We start from the raw sequence: 15,806 nt of genomic DNA, 5'->3' as shown, positions 1-15,806 counted from the left end.
TCCTCTATTCCTATCATCCGCTCAATAAACAATCTATCCTGAATGCAGCGTGAGAGTCCAGACAGTGTGCCGGCAGACAGACAAGCAGCGCTGCGCTCTAGTTTTCCTCCATTCCATGCAGCCCTGCCTCAGCTCAGACAGACGATGCTTCAGTCTCTTGCTGCTGCCTCTAAATGAACGGTAGCATGCTCTCTCTCCTCCTCAACGTCCTCCAGAAAACCAGCCCCCCTTTCTCTCCTCTCTCTCCTCCTTCGCCTCCTCCTCCAGAAAGCCAGCCCCCTCTCTCTCCCAGAAGAGTCTGATCACTAATCACTATCAGGTATCTTCCCCAGCAGCACACTGCCTGCAGCCTGTAGCCTATCCACAGCCAAGTATCTACACTGCAAGCCCTGCCCTAGCAGGTCTACCTATATAGATCCAGCACACTGATGTTGTTCTCTCTTTTTCTCTCCCCACAGACAGTGGCTAGCAGCGAGTCTGTCTCAGCCATACGTCTAACTAAGGTAACTTAAGGCGGTTGCTTCAGGTTTAATAGGGATGGAGGAGCATGTGTGTATCTGTATGTGTGTGTTAAGATCTTCTCTAATAAACAGCATCCATACCCCTGATACTACAGTATCTAGAGTACCTGTGGGAAGAGAATATTCAGATTTTGAGATGTTATTTTGTGTGTGTGTGTGTGTGTGTGTGTATGCATGTCTGTGAGTCACATAACTCCATCATGTCTATGATGTATTGTCTCACATCATATATTTGACAGCCGTCTGCACTGATGGGTTGAGGGACGAGCATTGTGTAGGAGTGACGCCATCTAGTGTGAGACACGGGTCTATGATGATTACGCCTTGTGAGAGTGACAGCAAATGGAAAATGCTGGAAGGAAAAAACCTCTTCTGCCTAGCCCATGGGTCATGGTGTGTGTGGAGAAGTGGTAATACTGTATGGTGCAGCCAGCCTACCACTCTTTCCCTCCTCTCCCCTCCTCCTCCCCTCTCCCCCTCTGCTGGGAGACATGATGATGACGGCTTGTCTATTACTAAGCTCTGTCTCCATCTTCCATTAGACTGAGCTTTCTATAGAAACACTGTAACCACATTGGCCTGCCACATATTCTCCTTCTTTGTTCTCTTTCTCTATGTATGTCTCAGTCTTGTCTTATTATTAATTTGTGTGTCTTAGTTCATATTTTCATGTTGACATAACAAACCAGTGGAAATAATTGGCTAACACTTTGTTTGAATATAGCTTTAATATAGCTTATTCTTTTTCTTTTTTATAATGTGTTTATTATTTTACAATAAAAAATCAAATAAAAAAGACAGCAATACTAACAATGGCATTCATTGTACTGTTGAATGGGATGGCCAATTTAGAGGACAAAACAAAACAAAATCCTATTAGGTGGTGCATGTATATGAAGACAGCATATAGTCATTACAAGCAGTGTAGTTAAGCCAAAAATAAATGTTGAGTGGAGTACAGCACAGAGTAGCAGCAGATCGTCAACCCAGTTATGAAGCGGGACTAGACCATTTATCCAGTATCGGCTGCCATATTTTGTAAAACATTGGACTTCTATTGGAGGTATTGTATCGAATCTTTTCCGTATGTATTACATTCCCTAAATCCCGTAACCACATTTCAAAGGTAGGTACAGTCTCCAGTTACCAAAATTGCAATATGAGCCTTTTGGCTAATAGAGTACAAAGAGAGACAGCTTTCCCTTCGAGGTTATTCCCATCTACTGTACCAAACAGAGCAGTCAATGGGTCTGGGGCTAGAACTCTATCAAAGGCTCTAGATAAATAATCAAAAATGAGAGCCCTTAAACATGTAACTTAGGACATGTCCAGAATAAGTGGGTCAACATCCCCTCATCCTGCTTGCACCTCTCACACAGTGGTGAGGTGTCCGGGAATATTTTATGCAGTTTTACTTTTGAGTAATGTAACCTGTGTATCACCTTAAACTGTACAAGGTTGTGTCTGGCATTCACTGAACTGTGGGTTATATTCCTGAGAGCTTCTACCCAGTCCTCATCTGAGATTTCTGACCCAAGTTCTTGTTCCCAAGCCCTTTTAATGGTGTCTGTGGATACCTCTATGTGGGCCTGTAGCACATCATACAGTCTAGAGACCGACCCTTTTGAATGGGTTTCGACAAGGACCAAGTTATCTAATGTAGGACTATTTGGCTTCATGCCATACTGTGGGATATGTGTCCTTACGAAATTCCTGATTTGGAGGTATATGAAAAAATGTGTTGTTGGCATGTTGAACTTTCCCTGTAATTGTTGAAATGAAGCTAACTGACCATCTATGTATAGATTACCCACTGTATACATTGACACCCCTTCTCCCTCCACTGTGAAAACACCACTTCATCCAATGCGAGGTGGAAAGCATGATGATTCAGGCAAATCGGGCTGTCAATGTATACAGTGGGTATGTTAAGAAAGTACCTAATCTGTTTCCAGATCCTAAGCGTATGACAAATGACTGGGTTAGAGTCATAAGTGGATTTTTTCACATATGATGGGCTATTAACAAGTGCAGGGAGTGAGGAACGTTGACAGGAGGCCTGCTCAATCAAAAGCCATGCAGGCATATCCTTCTGTCTCATCGCAGGTAAGCTTTCCCTCCAGAAAGACACAATGTTCAGATTAGCAGCCCAATAATACAGTTTAAAGTGAGGAAGGCCAAAGTCTCCCTCTATTTTGTACTTGCATAAATGCTTCTTTGAAATTCTGGCTGCCTTGTTATCCCATAAAAATGGAGTTACTATTGAATCCAGTTTCTTAAAATAGCTTTGTGGTATGAAATTGGGTAGACATTGGAAGAGGTCAAGAAACCTGGGTAGAACAACCATTTTAATAGCGTTTATACAACCAACCAAGGAGATAGGCAGAGTTTTCCAAAAATCTATATTTTGTTTAAGCTGATATATTTTCATGTCCCAATTCGCTTTCAATAGCTGATCAAGGTCTCCTGTCACTACAATGCCAAGACTTGTGAACTTGTCTATCACTGTTCTAAACGGGGTAGATTGCAGAAATTGCATATCCACAGGCCGTAATATTGGCATCAACTCACCTTTTTGCCAGTTTATCCTGTAGCCAGAGAAGGAGCCAAATGCGTTTATCAAGTTAAGTAAGGGTGGAATAGAAGTTTTAGGTTTGGACAAAAACAAAATAACATCGTCTGCATATAGGGAAATTTTGTGCTGTGTGTCCTTTATTTTAACAGAAGCTATATCGGCACATGCCCGAATGCGAGTAGCAAGGGGTTCCATGGCTATAGCGAAGAGAGCAGGCGAAATAGGGCACCCCTGTCGGCACCCCTTGAACAAGCGGAATGACTGCGACATTTGGTGTGCATAAATAATTCTTATCCAATTAATAAATTCCTTTCCGAACCCGAAGTGCTCCAGAGCCGACATCATTTATTTCCACTCAATCCGGTCAAACGCCTTCTCTGCATCAATAGCTATTACCACTGCCTCAACCTTATGATTGTGATACATTACGTTGAAAAGACGTCTCAAATTGTAGTGCATATGTCGGCCCGGGATAAAACCTGTCTGGTCAGGGTGTATGATGTCAGAAATATATGTTTTCAATCGGTTTGCCAATATCTTTGTCAACACCTTGTTTTCTATGGGGAGTAACGACACGGGGCGATAAGACAACATCTCCATGGAATCTATCTTTTTTCAAGATCAGTGCTGTTGTAGCCTCATACAGTGTTTGCGGGAGTTTGGCATTTTCTTTGGATTGTTTCGCAACATAAGTGGAGCTAGACTGGCGCAGTACTTCTTATAGAATTCTATTACATATCCATCGGCCCCAGGGGCCTTGCTGTTTGGAAATTGTGCTATCGCTGTGGTAATTTCCTCCAAAGTTATCCCTGCATCGAGTGCAGAAGCTGCCCCCCTGTCTAGTTTAGGAAGTTCACATTCAGCGAGAAGCATAGTTTGTGGATCAGTAGCATCGCATTTTGATTGGTACAGCTCTGAGTAAAGCAGTGCAAATTATTTATTAATATCCTGCGGATCTGTTACTATTTTACCCTTGTCTTTTATTTTGTGAATAGCTCTAGATGCCTGTATATGCCTTAGCTGTCTTGCTAATAATTTATGTGGTTTGTCACCCAGTTCAAAATAACTTTGTTGCGTTCTAGCAAGTAAAGAGCCCACCCGTTTCGAAAGGATGGTATTGTATTCATATTTTAACTTTGTGATCTTTGAAGGACTGTATATGAGGAATTCGTCCTAAAAACGTTCTCCTGTTCCCTAACTCTCTTTCAATTTCTCTTAGCCTAGTATTGGCGTGTTTCTTCCTCTCTGATGTATAAGAAATAATGTAACGTCTAATCTCAGCCTTTAGAGATTCCCAAAGGGTGGAGTCGTCAACATCCCCCGTGTCGTTGGTTCCGAGGAAAAAGGCAATCTGCTCCTTCAAATACTGACAAAAAGCCTCATCTTTCAGCAGGTATGCGTCTAAGCGCCACGGTCGCCGACCTGTCGATATATTGTCGAGTTTCAGCACCATGGACAGAGGAGAGTGGTCCGTTATTAGAATAGGGTGATAGGTAACCGACTCAGCTGCTGAAATTAGTTTGGAGTCCAACAAAAAATAGTCAATTCTGGAATATGATTTATGAACTGATGAAAAGAAAGAGTAATCCCTGTCTGTTGGGTGCGTCAGTCTCCAAATATCGACAATGTTAAGGTTTGTCATCAATGTATTTAGACAGACACTGGCATTTGCTTGTTGAAGTGACCTTGATTGCTGTTTATCTAAATGAGGATCTAACGTACAGTTAAAGTCCCCTCCAACAATAACACTTGTATCCGAGATATTTGTCCTTAAATACCCTTTGAAAAAAAATGGATCATCGACGTTGGGTCCATATAAATTGACCAAGGTTACTGGTTTCGAATTCAGTGTACCAGCCACAATAATATACCGACCATTAGGATCTGAAATCGAGGATGAGTAAACAAACGGAATGTTTTTCCTTATCAGGATTGCTACCCCTCTCGCATTTTCATCAAAGTTAGACTGGTATATCTGACCGATCCAGGCGACTCGTAGCTTGGCCTGAGCGGAGCGTTTAATATGAGTTTCTTGAAGAAACACTATGTCAGCACCCAGTGATTTAAGATGAGAAAAAACCTTAGCTCGTTTCACCACATGCCCTAAGCCATTACAGTTCCAGCTGACTATCTTTATTCCACCTGGTCTACTCTGTGCTCTGTCACTATGTGGCATTTCTTATTTTAGAGCAAATTGTTGCTGTCATACAAAACTCAGAAGAAAAACGTCCCGCCGTGCGGGAGCTTGTCATGCCACCTGTACTAATAATAAACGTAAGCATAAAACACATCCCCCATCCCCTCTCCCGTCCCTTTACTGAGTGACTTCCCCAAACGAAGCACTCCTTGGCTAACACACAAACCTTAGGGTGTCTAGACATACAGTTTGAACTAACTCGTCGTCTATAGATGCTCCGCATATACGCTAATATTAAATAACACTTACCACTTAACTCTCACGTTAGGGGGTGAGTGGCGCTAAAACATGATGTGCCAAACAATGCTATATTAGCCACAACATCTCACCAATCATATGTCCCAAATGCTGATCTTCTAATCGAAAAGCCTTAGTCCGGAAATCCAAACACATTCCTGGCCTGTATTTGGTCATTTAGCCGGCGGACACAGCCGTTCTGTATCCTCAGCCAGGGAGCTTGCTTGTCAAGAACCGATCGGCCTCTTTTGGGTTGTCAAACGTACGTGTTGATCCCTCGACTGTCACCTTAAACCGGGTGGGGAGGGGAATCCATATCGGATGTTGGCCGCCCTGCCTTTGTTGCGTACCTCATCATACTCTTTCCGTTGGTTCCTCACCTCCAAGGTAAGATCTGGGTAGAAAGACACCCTGGCTCCGTTGAAGTTAAGGGGGAACTTTTGACTAGCCAGCTTGAAGATGAGATCCCTGGTCTGGGGATAGTGCAGCCGTACAATGAATGGCCTTGGTGGCCCGCCCTTGGCCGGCTTCGTTGCCTGAGATCTGTGTGCGCAGGCGATCAGGATGGCCGTTTTGAAGTGTTCACTCCCCAGCAGGGCCGGTATCAGCTCCGAGACAAATTCAGTTGGTTTCCCTTTCTCAGTGTCCTCCTGGATGCCACATATTCGGATGTTCTGGTGTCTTGAATGCGACTCGAGCATTTCCAGTCGGGATTTCAGGGTTTTGTTGTCATTTTTGAATGTTGCGCACTGTTTCTCTATGTCCTGAAGCCTGGCCTCGTGATCGACTGTCGTCTGCTCAACCTCATGCACCCTTCTCTGAGTTGCCTTCACAGTTTCGGCCAAAGTCCCAATACTCTTTGAGATATCAGCCAACCTTGTGTCCACCTTCTTGCTTAGTGAGTTTATGGCAGCCAGTATGTCACTTTGCGTAGGCTCTGTGGAAGTCATCTACATCTTTGCTAGGCTCAAAGATAGCACCCAGACTGCAGACTGCATCAAATGAAGTTCAAAACCAAATCAGTATTTAAAAAACACATCTTGGCATACGCCTAGGTGTACAGTATTAATATCCTCAGACTCTATTCACATGTCATATACTGCAGTATAGCATTACAGTATAGCACTACTGTATAGCACAACTATAAGGCTCTACAGTATAGCACTACAGTATAGCACTACTGTATAGCACTACTGTATAGCACAACTATAAGGCACTACAGTATAGCACTACAGTATAGCACTACTGTATAGCACTATTGTATTGCACTACTGTACAGCAATACTGTATAGCACTACTATATAGCACAACTATAAGGCACTACTGTAAGGCACTACTATATAGCCCTACAATATAGCCCTACTGTATAGCACTACTATTGCCCGCTTTGAGGACAATACAGTGCCACTGACACGGCCCGCAACCAAAACATGCGGACTCTTCTTCACTGCAGCCGAGGTGAGTAAAACATTTAAATGTGTTAACCCTCGCAAGGCTGCAGGCCCAGACGGCATCCCCAGCAGGCCCAGACGGCATCCCCAGCCGGGCCCTCAGAGCATGCGCAGACCAGCTGGCTGGTATGTTTACGGACATATTCAATCGATCCCTATCCCAGTCTGCTGTTCCCACATGCTTCAAGAAGGCCACCATTGTTCCTGTTCCCAAGAAAGCTAAGGTAGCACTCACCTCCGTCATCATGAAGTGCTTTGAGAGACTAGTCAAGGACCATATCACCTCCACCCTACCTGACACCCTAGACCCACTCCAATTTGCTTACCGCCCAAATAGGTCCACAGACGATGCAATCTCAACCACACTGCACACTGCCCTAACCCATCTGGACAAGAGGAATACCAATATGAGAATGTTGTTCATCGACTACAGCTCAGCATTTAACACCATAGTATCCTCCAAACTCGTCATCAAGCTCGAGACCCTGGGTCTCGACCCCGCCCTGTGCAACTGGGTACTGGACTTCCTGACGGGCCGCCCCCAGGTGGTAAGGGTAGGTAACAACATCTCCACCCTGCTGATCCTCAACACTGGGGCCCCACAAGGGTGCGTTCTGAGCCCTCTCCTGTACTCCCTGTTCACCCACGACTGCGTAGCCATGCACGCCTCCAACTCAATCATCAAGTTTGCGGACGACACAACAGTGGTAGGCTTGATTACCAACAACGACGAGACGGCCTACAGGGAGAAGGTGAGGGCCCTCGGAGTGTGGTGTCAGGAAAATAACCTCACACTCAACGTCAACAAAACTAAGGAGATGATTGTGGACTTCAGGAAACAGCAGAGGGAACACCCCCCTATCCACATCGATGGAACAGTAGTGGAGAGGGTAGTAAGTTTTAAGTTCCTCGGCGTACACATCACAGACAAACTGAATTGGTCCACCCACACAGACAACATCGTGAAGAAGGCGCAGCAGCGCCTCTTCAACCTCAGGAGGCTGAAGAAATTCGGCTTGTCACCAAAAGCACTCACAAACTTCTACAGATGCACAATCGAGAGCATCCTGTCGGGCTGTATCACCACCTGGTACGGCAACTGCTCCGCCCACAACCGTAAGGCTCTCCAGAGGGTAGTGAGGTCTGCATAACGTATCACCAGGGGCAAACTACCTGCCCTCCAGGACACCTACACCACCCGATGTCACAGGAAGGCCAAAAAGATCATCAAGCCCAACAACCACCCGAGCCACTGCCTGTTCACCCCGCTATCATCCATAAGGCGAGGTCAGTACAGGTGCATCAAAGCTGGGACCGAGAGACTGAAAAACAGCTTCTATCTCAAGGCCATCAGATTGTTAAACAGCCACCACTAACATTGAGTGGCTGCTGCCAACACACTGACTCAACTCCAGCCACTTTAATAATGGGAACTGATGTAAAATATATCACGAGCCACTTTAAACAATGCTACTTAATATAATGTTTACATACCCTACATTATTTATCTCATATGTATACGTATATACTGTACTCTATTTCATCTACTGCGTCTTTATGTAATACATGTATCACTAGCCACTTTGAACTATGCCACTTTGTTTACATACTCATCTCATATGTATATACTGTACTCGATACCATCTACTGCATCTTGCCTATGCCGCTCTGTACCATCACTCATTCATAAATCTTTATTTACATATTCTCTATCCCTTTACACTTGTGTGTATAAGGTAGTAGTTTTGGATTTGTTAGCTAGATTACTCGTTGGTTATTACTGCATTGTCGGAACTAGAAGCACAAGCATTTTGCTACACTCGCATTAACATCTGCTAACCATGTGTATGTGACAAATAAAATTTGATTTGATTTACTGTATAGCCCTACTGTATAGCACTACTGTATAGACCTACTGTATAGCACTACTATATAGCTGTCACGTTCATTAGAAGGATCGGACCAAGGCACAGCGTGGTATGTGTACATTCTTATTTATTTAAAGAATGAACACTGAACAAACTAACAAAATAACTAAACGAAACATGAAGCTATACAAACGAGTGCTGACAGGCAACTACACATAGACAAGATCCCACGAAACACAAAGGGGAAATGGCTGATCCCCAATCAGAGACAACGATAAACAGCTGTCTCTGATTGAGAACCATATCAGGCCAACTTAGAGATACAAAAACTCCTAGACCTACAACAAACCTAGACATACAAAAACCCTAGACAATTCAAAAACTAGCGTACCCACCCTAGTCACACCCTGATCTAACCAAAATATCAAGAAAACAGAGATATCCAAGGTCAGGGCGTGACAATAGCCCTACTGTATAGCACTACTATATAGCACAACAGTATAGCACTACTACAGTATCATGGTGTCCTCTCTGTTCAGCAGACTGTACACAGGGTCCTGTTTTTCTTTCTCCTTCTTTGTTTTGGTCACTTTGGCATAGATGGCAGTTTCACCCTGCTGTTCTGGTCTTTTCACTGAGGGGAGAGGTTGCTAGATTTAGTCAATCATGCTGGATACTGAATGTAGAGAAAGTTAACTGAGTGTTTTGAGAATTAAGTGTCTGTGGGAAACCAAATTGCTACAGTTAAATGTATCTTTATATAAATATAGCAACCTCAGTGCATTGTAGTTTGAGTTTTGTGGGACTTTGAGTTGTGTTATGAGTCTTTGCTCACATTGCCTTCCTCTGTCTGCAGGCATGTTGGTCTCTGTGTGTATGTGGGTAAACATTCATCAACCTGTGTTGTATCTGGTTACGTGGGATGCTCAGGGCTGCCTCTACGTCAGTATAACAGACAACAGATAAAAATAGGTATGACATGAACCTACCTTTGTAACCCATCAGACAGTACATTTTACGTATTCTATTCTACTTGTTTCTTTTTTAGTACCCACCTCTAGTTATTACACTGTGCAGTGCCTCATTTCCTGTAGGATCAGTTGGAGAGCTGCAGAAACAGAAAATGAACTTCAAACTCATAAATGTAAAAATGTAATTATAGAAATATCAACAATAAGCCTCATCCATGTCCCTGATACTGAAGGAAATGTACGAGCGGGATTGCAAACGAAGAGAAACTTACATTACACCAGCTGCGACTAGTACATCCAGCATATGAAAATCAAAGACAGAAAACATGCAGTATAACTTAGTACTTAAATAACTTAAGAAAATGAACAATATGTGATGCTAAATTTGCAATGTAAAAATATGAACTAATATATTGTACCTGGTACAACTGAGATTAGACTGTATGTTTGATCCGTATCCTGAGTCTCACTAAGGGAAGAATACAAATATTTGTATTTCCTGTCTCAACAATGTGGACATTGATAAATCAAGTAGTAGTATTTTATTTTCATTTGGTAGGTTTGATATACCTTGGTTGATGGTCAATGCCTATCACTGTAACAGAAAGCAACAGTAAGGAATGACTTAAACCATTGTGTTACAATACATAGACACTTAGATTAACATCAAGCATTTGCTCACTTTCTCCCACCATGTCACATATGGTGATTGTAAGGCCGGGATTCAATCATATCCGCGTTAGATTTTTGTTACAGCTTGCTTGATTTTTAAAGGGGCTTTCCGATTGAGCTGTCATTTGCAACGTTTCGTGAATATGAACTGCGAGTGTACAAATATACAGTTACAATATATTAACAAATATCTTGCTAAACTTGACTGTTAACAGATTAGTTTATCAAAATTCCAAATTCCACATGAATTGTTTGACATGTAAAGGGAATTTCCGATTGGGCCGTCATCTGCAGCATTTTGTGAATGTGATCTCCGCAAACGGCAGTGAAAATGCCTTTTTGAAAGTGAATGTCCAGCGCACTGGGTTAAGAATTGATTACTGGCCAAACAGAAAAGGTTCACTTCACTTACTTGGTTTCAGGATCCCCCAGCACCTCCACAGTAACAGCAGTAAAGACAGAGTCAGAAACAGGAGGACCAAGGCTGCTGCCAGTCCTGCTCTGCCTTGTCCTCCCATATTATTTAGTCCCTCTGTGAAGAACATTGATAAATTAGACTCTGGTGTACAGTAGACGCTGATGTTTAACTTGTTGCTGAGTCAGAGTATGTAGCCTTTCTTTACAAAGCAATATATTGGCTGAAAATGTGTCTGAATGAAAAATATTCAAACTGCACTGCAACAAGTTGACAAATATACAGTGTGGATAGCAATCTTATCATTACAAACATACATTATACACAAATCATTTACATTTACATTTAAGTCATTTAGCAGACGCTCTTATCCAGAGCGACTTACAAATTGGTGAATTCACCTTCTGACATCCAGTGGAACAGCCACTTTACAATAGTGACAGCCACTTTACAATAGTGTACAGTAGACGCTGTTTAACTTGTTGCTGAGTCAGAGTATGTAGCCTTTCATTACAAAGTCATATATTGTCTGAAAGTGTGTCTGAATGACAAGTATTCAACAAATTGGCAAATATACAGTATGGATAGCAATCTTATCATTACAAACATACATTATACACAAATATTGACAGAATCTTACCTTTCCATTCTCCATCGACATGAAAGACTATTAAATTATCCCCTGTTGACTTCAAGTGACTGGGTACAGGTTTATCTCTGGTGTACACACAGCTGTAGTTGCCTGAGTCTTCTCTTGTAACATCCTTCATGGTGAAAATAGCATCATCTTTACCTTTCTCCAGCTTCGCAATTCTTATCCCAACTCCATTCTTGCAAAGGTAAACATTTAACTTGTCCTCAGGTCCTCCGATGCCAGTAATGCTACATTTAAAATGGACATTTACCCCTTCAGTCACATTAGATGGTCCAAAGATCTTTGCTGGGTAGATCTCTGCATAGAAACAAATGCCAATAAGGGGTGAACTTAAGTGGAAGTTAGGATTTCCCCTAAATGTAAGTGTGTTTTTTATTAAGAAGGTCATTTGTGTTTTAAAGGTATATACTGTATGTTATACATTGATGTAATTAAGTATTGATGAAACACTAATCAATAATCACTACAAAAAAAAAGATGCAGAAATACTTTACTTTTGTCTTCAGATTTTGCATCCTCACATTTGACAAGGATGGATGCTGTGGCTGCGTGGGGAAATGTACACACTTAGAGAAAGTATTATGTTCAGGAAATGAACATCAATATTTCTCTGAAAGTGTTTTGTATTACTTGAACAGTAGAACTTACTCACCGATCACAAGCCAGAGGAGTCCTAATGCTGCCATGATGTTGGCTGAGACTTCAGTGGTGTGGAGTGATGGATTCAGATAATTGCATGTTGACATACTGTACCTTACCTTTTCAGACTAGTGATGGTAACCACACGTTGAACGAATCGAAACCCAGAACATTGGTCTGTTTGGTGAGCTTTCTCAAATACTTTGGACATATTTAGGCATACTGTCATAACAAAGCCATTTCGTCATTACAGTGTCACACCCTTGTGTTGCAGAGGAGAAGGGGCCTGGTACATAAGCTATCAATTGAAATAGTCAGCAACATGTAGAACTTCATATCAAATCAGTTTATTTATTAAATATCACATTTTCATGAACATCTACAGGTTTTCCTTACAGAACTGCTAGTGGACTAATCTGCAGTTACAATATATAAACAAATATCTTGCTAAACTTGAACTGTTTACAGATTGGTTTATCAAACTTCCAAACTCCACATCTACAAACAGTATATATTTGGCTAATTATATGTTCAATACAGTTGATATGATTCAATTCTCAGTTTGTATACTTTATTGAACATTCTATCTGTCACCCATCCTACCAGAGCTTCAATTGACTGTGAATGCAACCATTTGATACTTTATGTATCCCACTGTAGAAGTAAGTTCAATTACAATTGTTCCATATGTTGCAAGTACTGTAAAACACATGTATTTTGTATGGTATAACCACATATTTCTTAAGAAAAATGATTTATCTGTCAGTGCATTACTTCTGTTTGTCTTCCAGAAAAAGACATCATGATTAGCTTACTTTTTATGGACATCAGTAACTAACAGTCAGTAGAAGCATGACCACAACAACTGAACATATAATCGGATTTAGCATTGCAAAGGGAGGGTATACTACTGATAACTTGACAATTTAACAAGTAAACTACCAGAATTGTATTATCTTTCAAAGATTTTATGGAATCTATAACAAGACATCTAGTGGCCCTTTCCTGTATTTCAGATGATCACAGGTGTCTGTAATAGTCTCTGGACCTCTGTGTGGCCTTATCACATATAAATATGCAAAGTCATTTAATAAGATGACAAAGCTGTTAAACCTTATCCTAAATATAAACCATCAACTTGGTTGATGGTTTAATATGAGGGTTTCAGCATTAAATATCATTTTATATTTATGTATTTATTTGATTATGTCTATATGTATTTGTTGTCAATGTTTTGGCATCAAACTGTTGACAGTTGTGAAAAAAGTAAATAGTTGGAAGCGTTGCAGAGTTAATTAAAAATAATGCCATTGTAGATTAATGCTTTTTTCATTAATTAGGCTATTTTCTCTTGAACCATTAGAAACTCATGGACAATATGGACACATACAGTGGGGCATAAAAGTATTTAGTCAGCCACCAATTGTGCAAGTTCTCCCACTTAAAAAGATGAGAGAGGCCTGTAATTTTCATCATAGGTACACTTCAACTATGACAGACAAAATGAGAAAATCACATTGTAGGATTTTTAATGAATTGATTTGCACATTATGGTGGAAAATAAGTATTTGGTTAATAACAAAAGTTTATCTCAATACTTTGTTCTATACCCTTTGTTGGCAAAGACTGTAAGTCTTCACAAGGTTTTCACACACTGTTGCTGGTATTTTGGCCCATTCCTCCATGCAGATCTCCTCTAGAGCAGTGATGTTTTGGGGTTGTTGCTGGGCAACAGTGACTTTCAACTCTCTCCAAAGATGTTCTATGGGGTTAAGATCTGGAGACTGGCTAGGCCACTCCAGGACCTTGAAATCCTTCTTACGAAGCCACTCCTTCGTTGCCCGGGCGGTGTGTTTGAGATCATTGTCATGCTGAAAGACCCAGCCACGTTTCATCTTCAATGCCCTTGCTGATGGAAGGAGGTTTTCACTCAAAATCTCATGATACATGGCCCCATGTGGTGTATGGTGTTCTTTGGATGCAACTCAGCATTCTTTGTCCTCCAAACACGACAAGTTGAGTTTTTACCAAAAAGTTATATTTTGGTTTCATCTGACCATATGTCATTCTCCCAATCTTCTTCTGGATCATCCAAATGCTCTCTAGCAAACTTCAGACGGGCCTGGACATGTACTGGCTTAAGCAGGGGGACACGTCTGGCACTGCAGGATTTGAGTCCCTGGCGGCGTAGTGTGTTACTGATGGTAGGCTTTGTTACTTTGGTCCCAGCTCTCTGCAGGTAGGTCCCACTATCCCCCCGTGTGGTTCTGGGATTTTTGCTCACCGTTCTTGTGATCATTTTGACCCCACGGGGTGAGCTCTTGCGTAGAGCCCCAGATCGAGGGAGATTATCAGTGGTCTTGTATGTCTTCCATTTCCTAATAATTGCTCCCACAGTTGATTTCTTCAAACCAAGCTGCTTACCTACTGCAGTCTACTTCAGTCTTCCCAGCCTGGTGCAGGTCTACAATTTTGTTTCTGGTGTCCTTTGACAGCTCTTTGGTCTTGGCCATAGTGGAGTTTGGAGTGTGACTCTTTGAGGTTGTGGACAGGTGTCTTTTATACTGATAACAAGTTCAAACAGGTGCCATTAATACAGGTAATGAGTGGAGGACAGAAGAGCCTCTTAAAGAAGAAGGTACAGGTCTGTGAGAGCCAGAAATCTTGCTTGTTTGTAGGTGACCAAATACTTATTTTCCACCATAATTTGCAAATATATTAATTAAAAATCCGACAATGTGATTTTCTGGATTTTTCTTTCTCACTTTGTCTGTCATAGTTGAAGTGTACCTGTGATGAACATTACAGGCCTCTCTCATCTTTTTAAGTGGGAGAACTTGCACAATTGGTGGCTGACTAAATACTTTTTTGCCCCACTGTATATAATCAATTAATACTATATATGAATTTTTAAAAATGAATTAAATAATATAATTATTAATTTTACCAGTAGATTGCCATCGATTTTCTGTTAATTACCCAAATTACTGAATATTTCTGTGCTAAATTACCGGTAGTTTTGCAATCCTAATCAGATTACATTGCCCATTTGCACATGTTCAACTGCCCTAGCTTCTTGTGATGCTAATAATGCTACATTTCAAATAAATGTAGCATTACTGGCATCACAAAAAAGTTAACATTTGATTGGAAGTTGAGTGGTTGTTTAAACTTCCCCCTAAGTGTAAGATGATTTATTATTAAGAACTTAATTTGTGTTTTAAGAGTTTATACTGTATTTTAGCTTCTGAAGAAAAAATATTCAACCACACAACAAATATTGAATGTGCACAGCAATCCTTTCACCGTTCTTTCTGATCCGTACAAACATGAACAAAAGCTTAGCTTCTTCCCCGTAAACGTGGATGACGACCTGAAGTTTGTCTCTGGTGTAAACACAGCTATAGTTGCCTGTCTTCTCTTGTAACATCCTTCATGGCGAAAATGGTGTCATCTTCACCTTTCTCCAAAAGAGTCATTCTTATCCCAACTCCATTCTTGCAAAGGTAAACCTTGTCCCCGTGTCGTTCCAGGCTGACAGTGCTACATTTAAAATCTATATTACCCCCTTTTCTCACCTTGAATGTTGGTACAAACAGACTTGG

General features: G+C 41.4%; 1 protein-coding gene across 1 annotated transcript; it reads right to left on the bottom strand.

The window, feature by feature from the left end:
• Positions 1-8,999: 8,999 nt before the first annotated feature.
• On the bottom strand, positions 9,000-12,284 carry LOC135558414 (uncharacterized). Its single transcript, XM_064992239.1, has 9 exons — positions 12,215-12,284; positions 12,057-12,107; positions 11,548-11,859; positions 10,905-11,024; positions 10,391-10,415; positions 10,240-10,289; positions 10,093-10,108; positions 9,905-9,957; positions 9,000-9,483 (listed from the first exon to the last, which is right to left on the bottom strand). Exons 1-9 carry the CDS (start codon positions 12,246-12,248, stop codon positions 9,359-9,361), a joined length of 786 nt encoding a protein of 261 aa, XP_064848311.1. The 5' UTR covers positions 12,249-12,284; the 3' UTR covers positions 9,000-9,358.
• Between the last annotated feature and the right edge of the window lie 3,522 nt (positions 12,285-15,806).

This window comes from Oncorhynchus masou, chromosome 1 (genome assembly GCF_036934945.1).
Source record: "Oncorhynchus masou masou isolate Uvic2021 chromosome 1, UVic_Omas_1.1, whole genome shotgun sequence".
NCBI lineage: Eukaryota > Metazoa > Chordata > Actinopteri > Salmoniformes > Salmonidae > Oncorhynchus > Oncorhynchus masou.
Note: the sequence above shows the minus strand (reverse complement) of the source record. Positions and strands in the feature narration are given on the sequence as shown.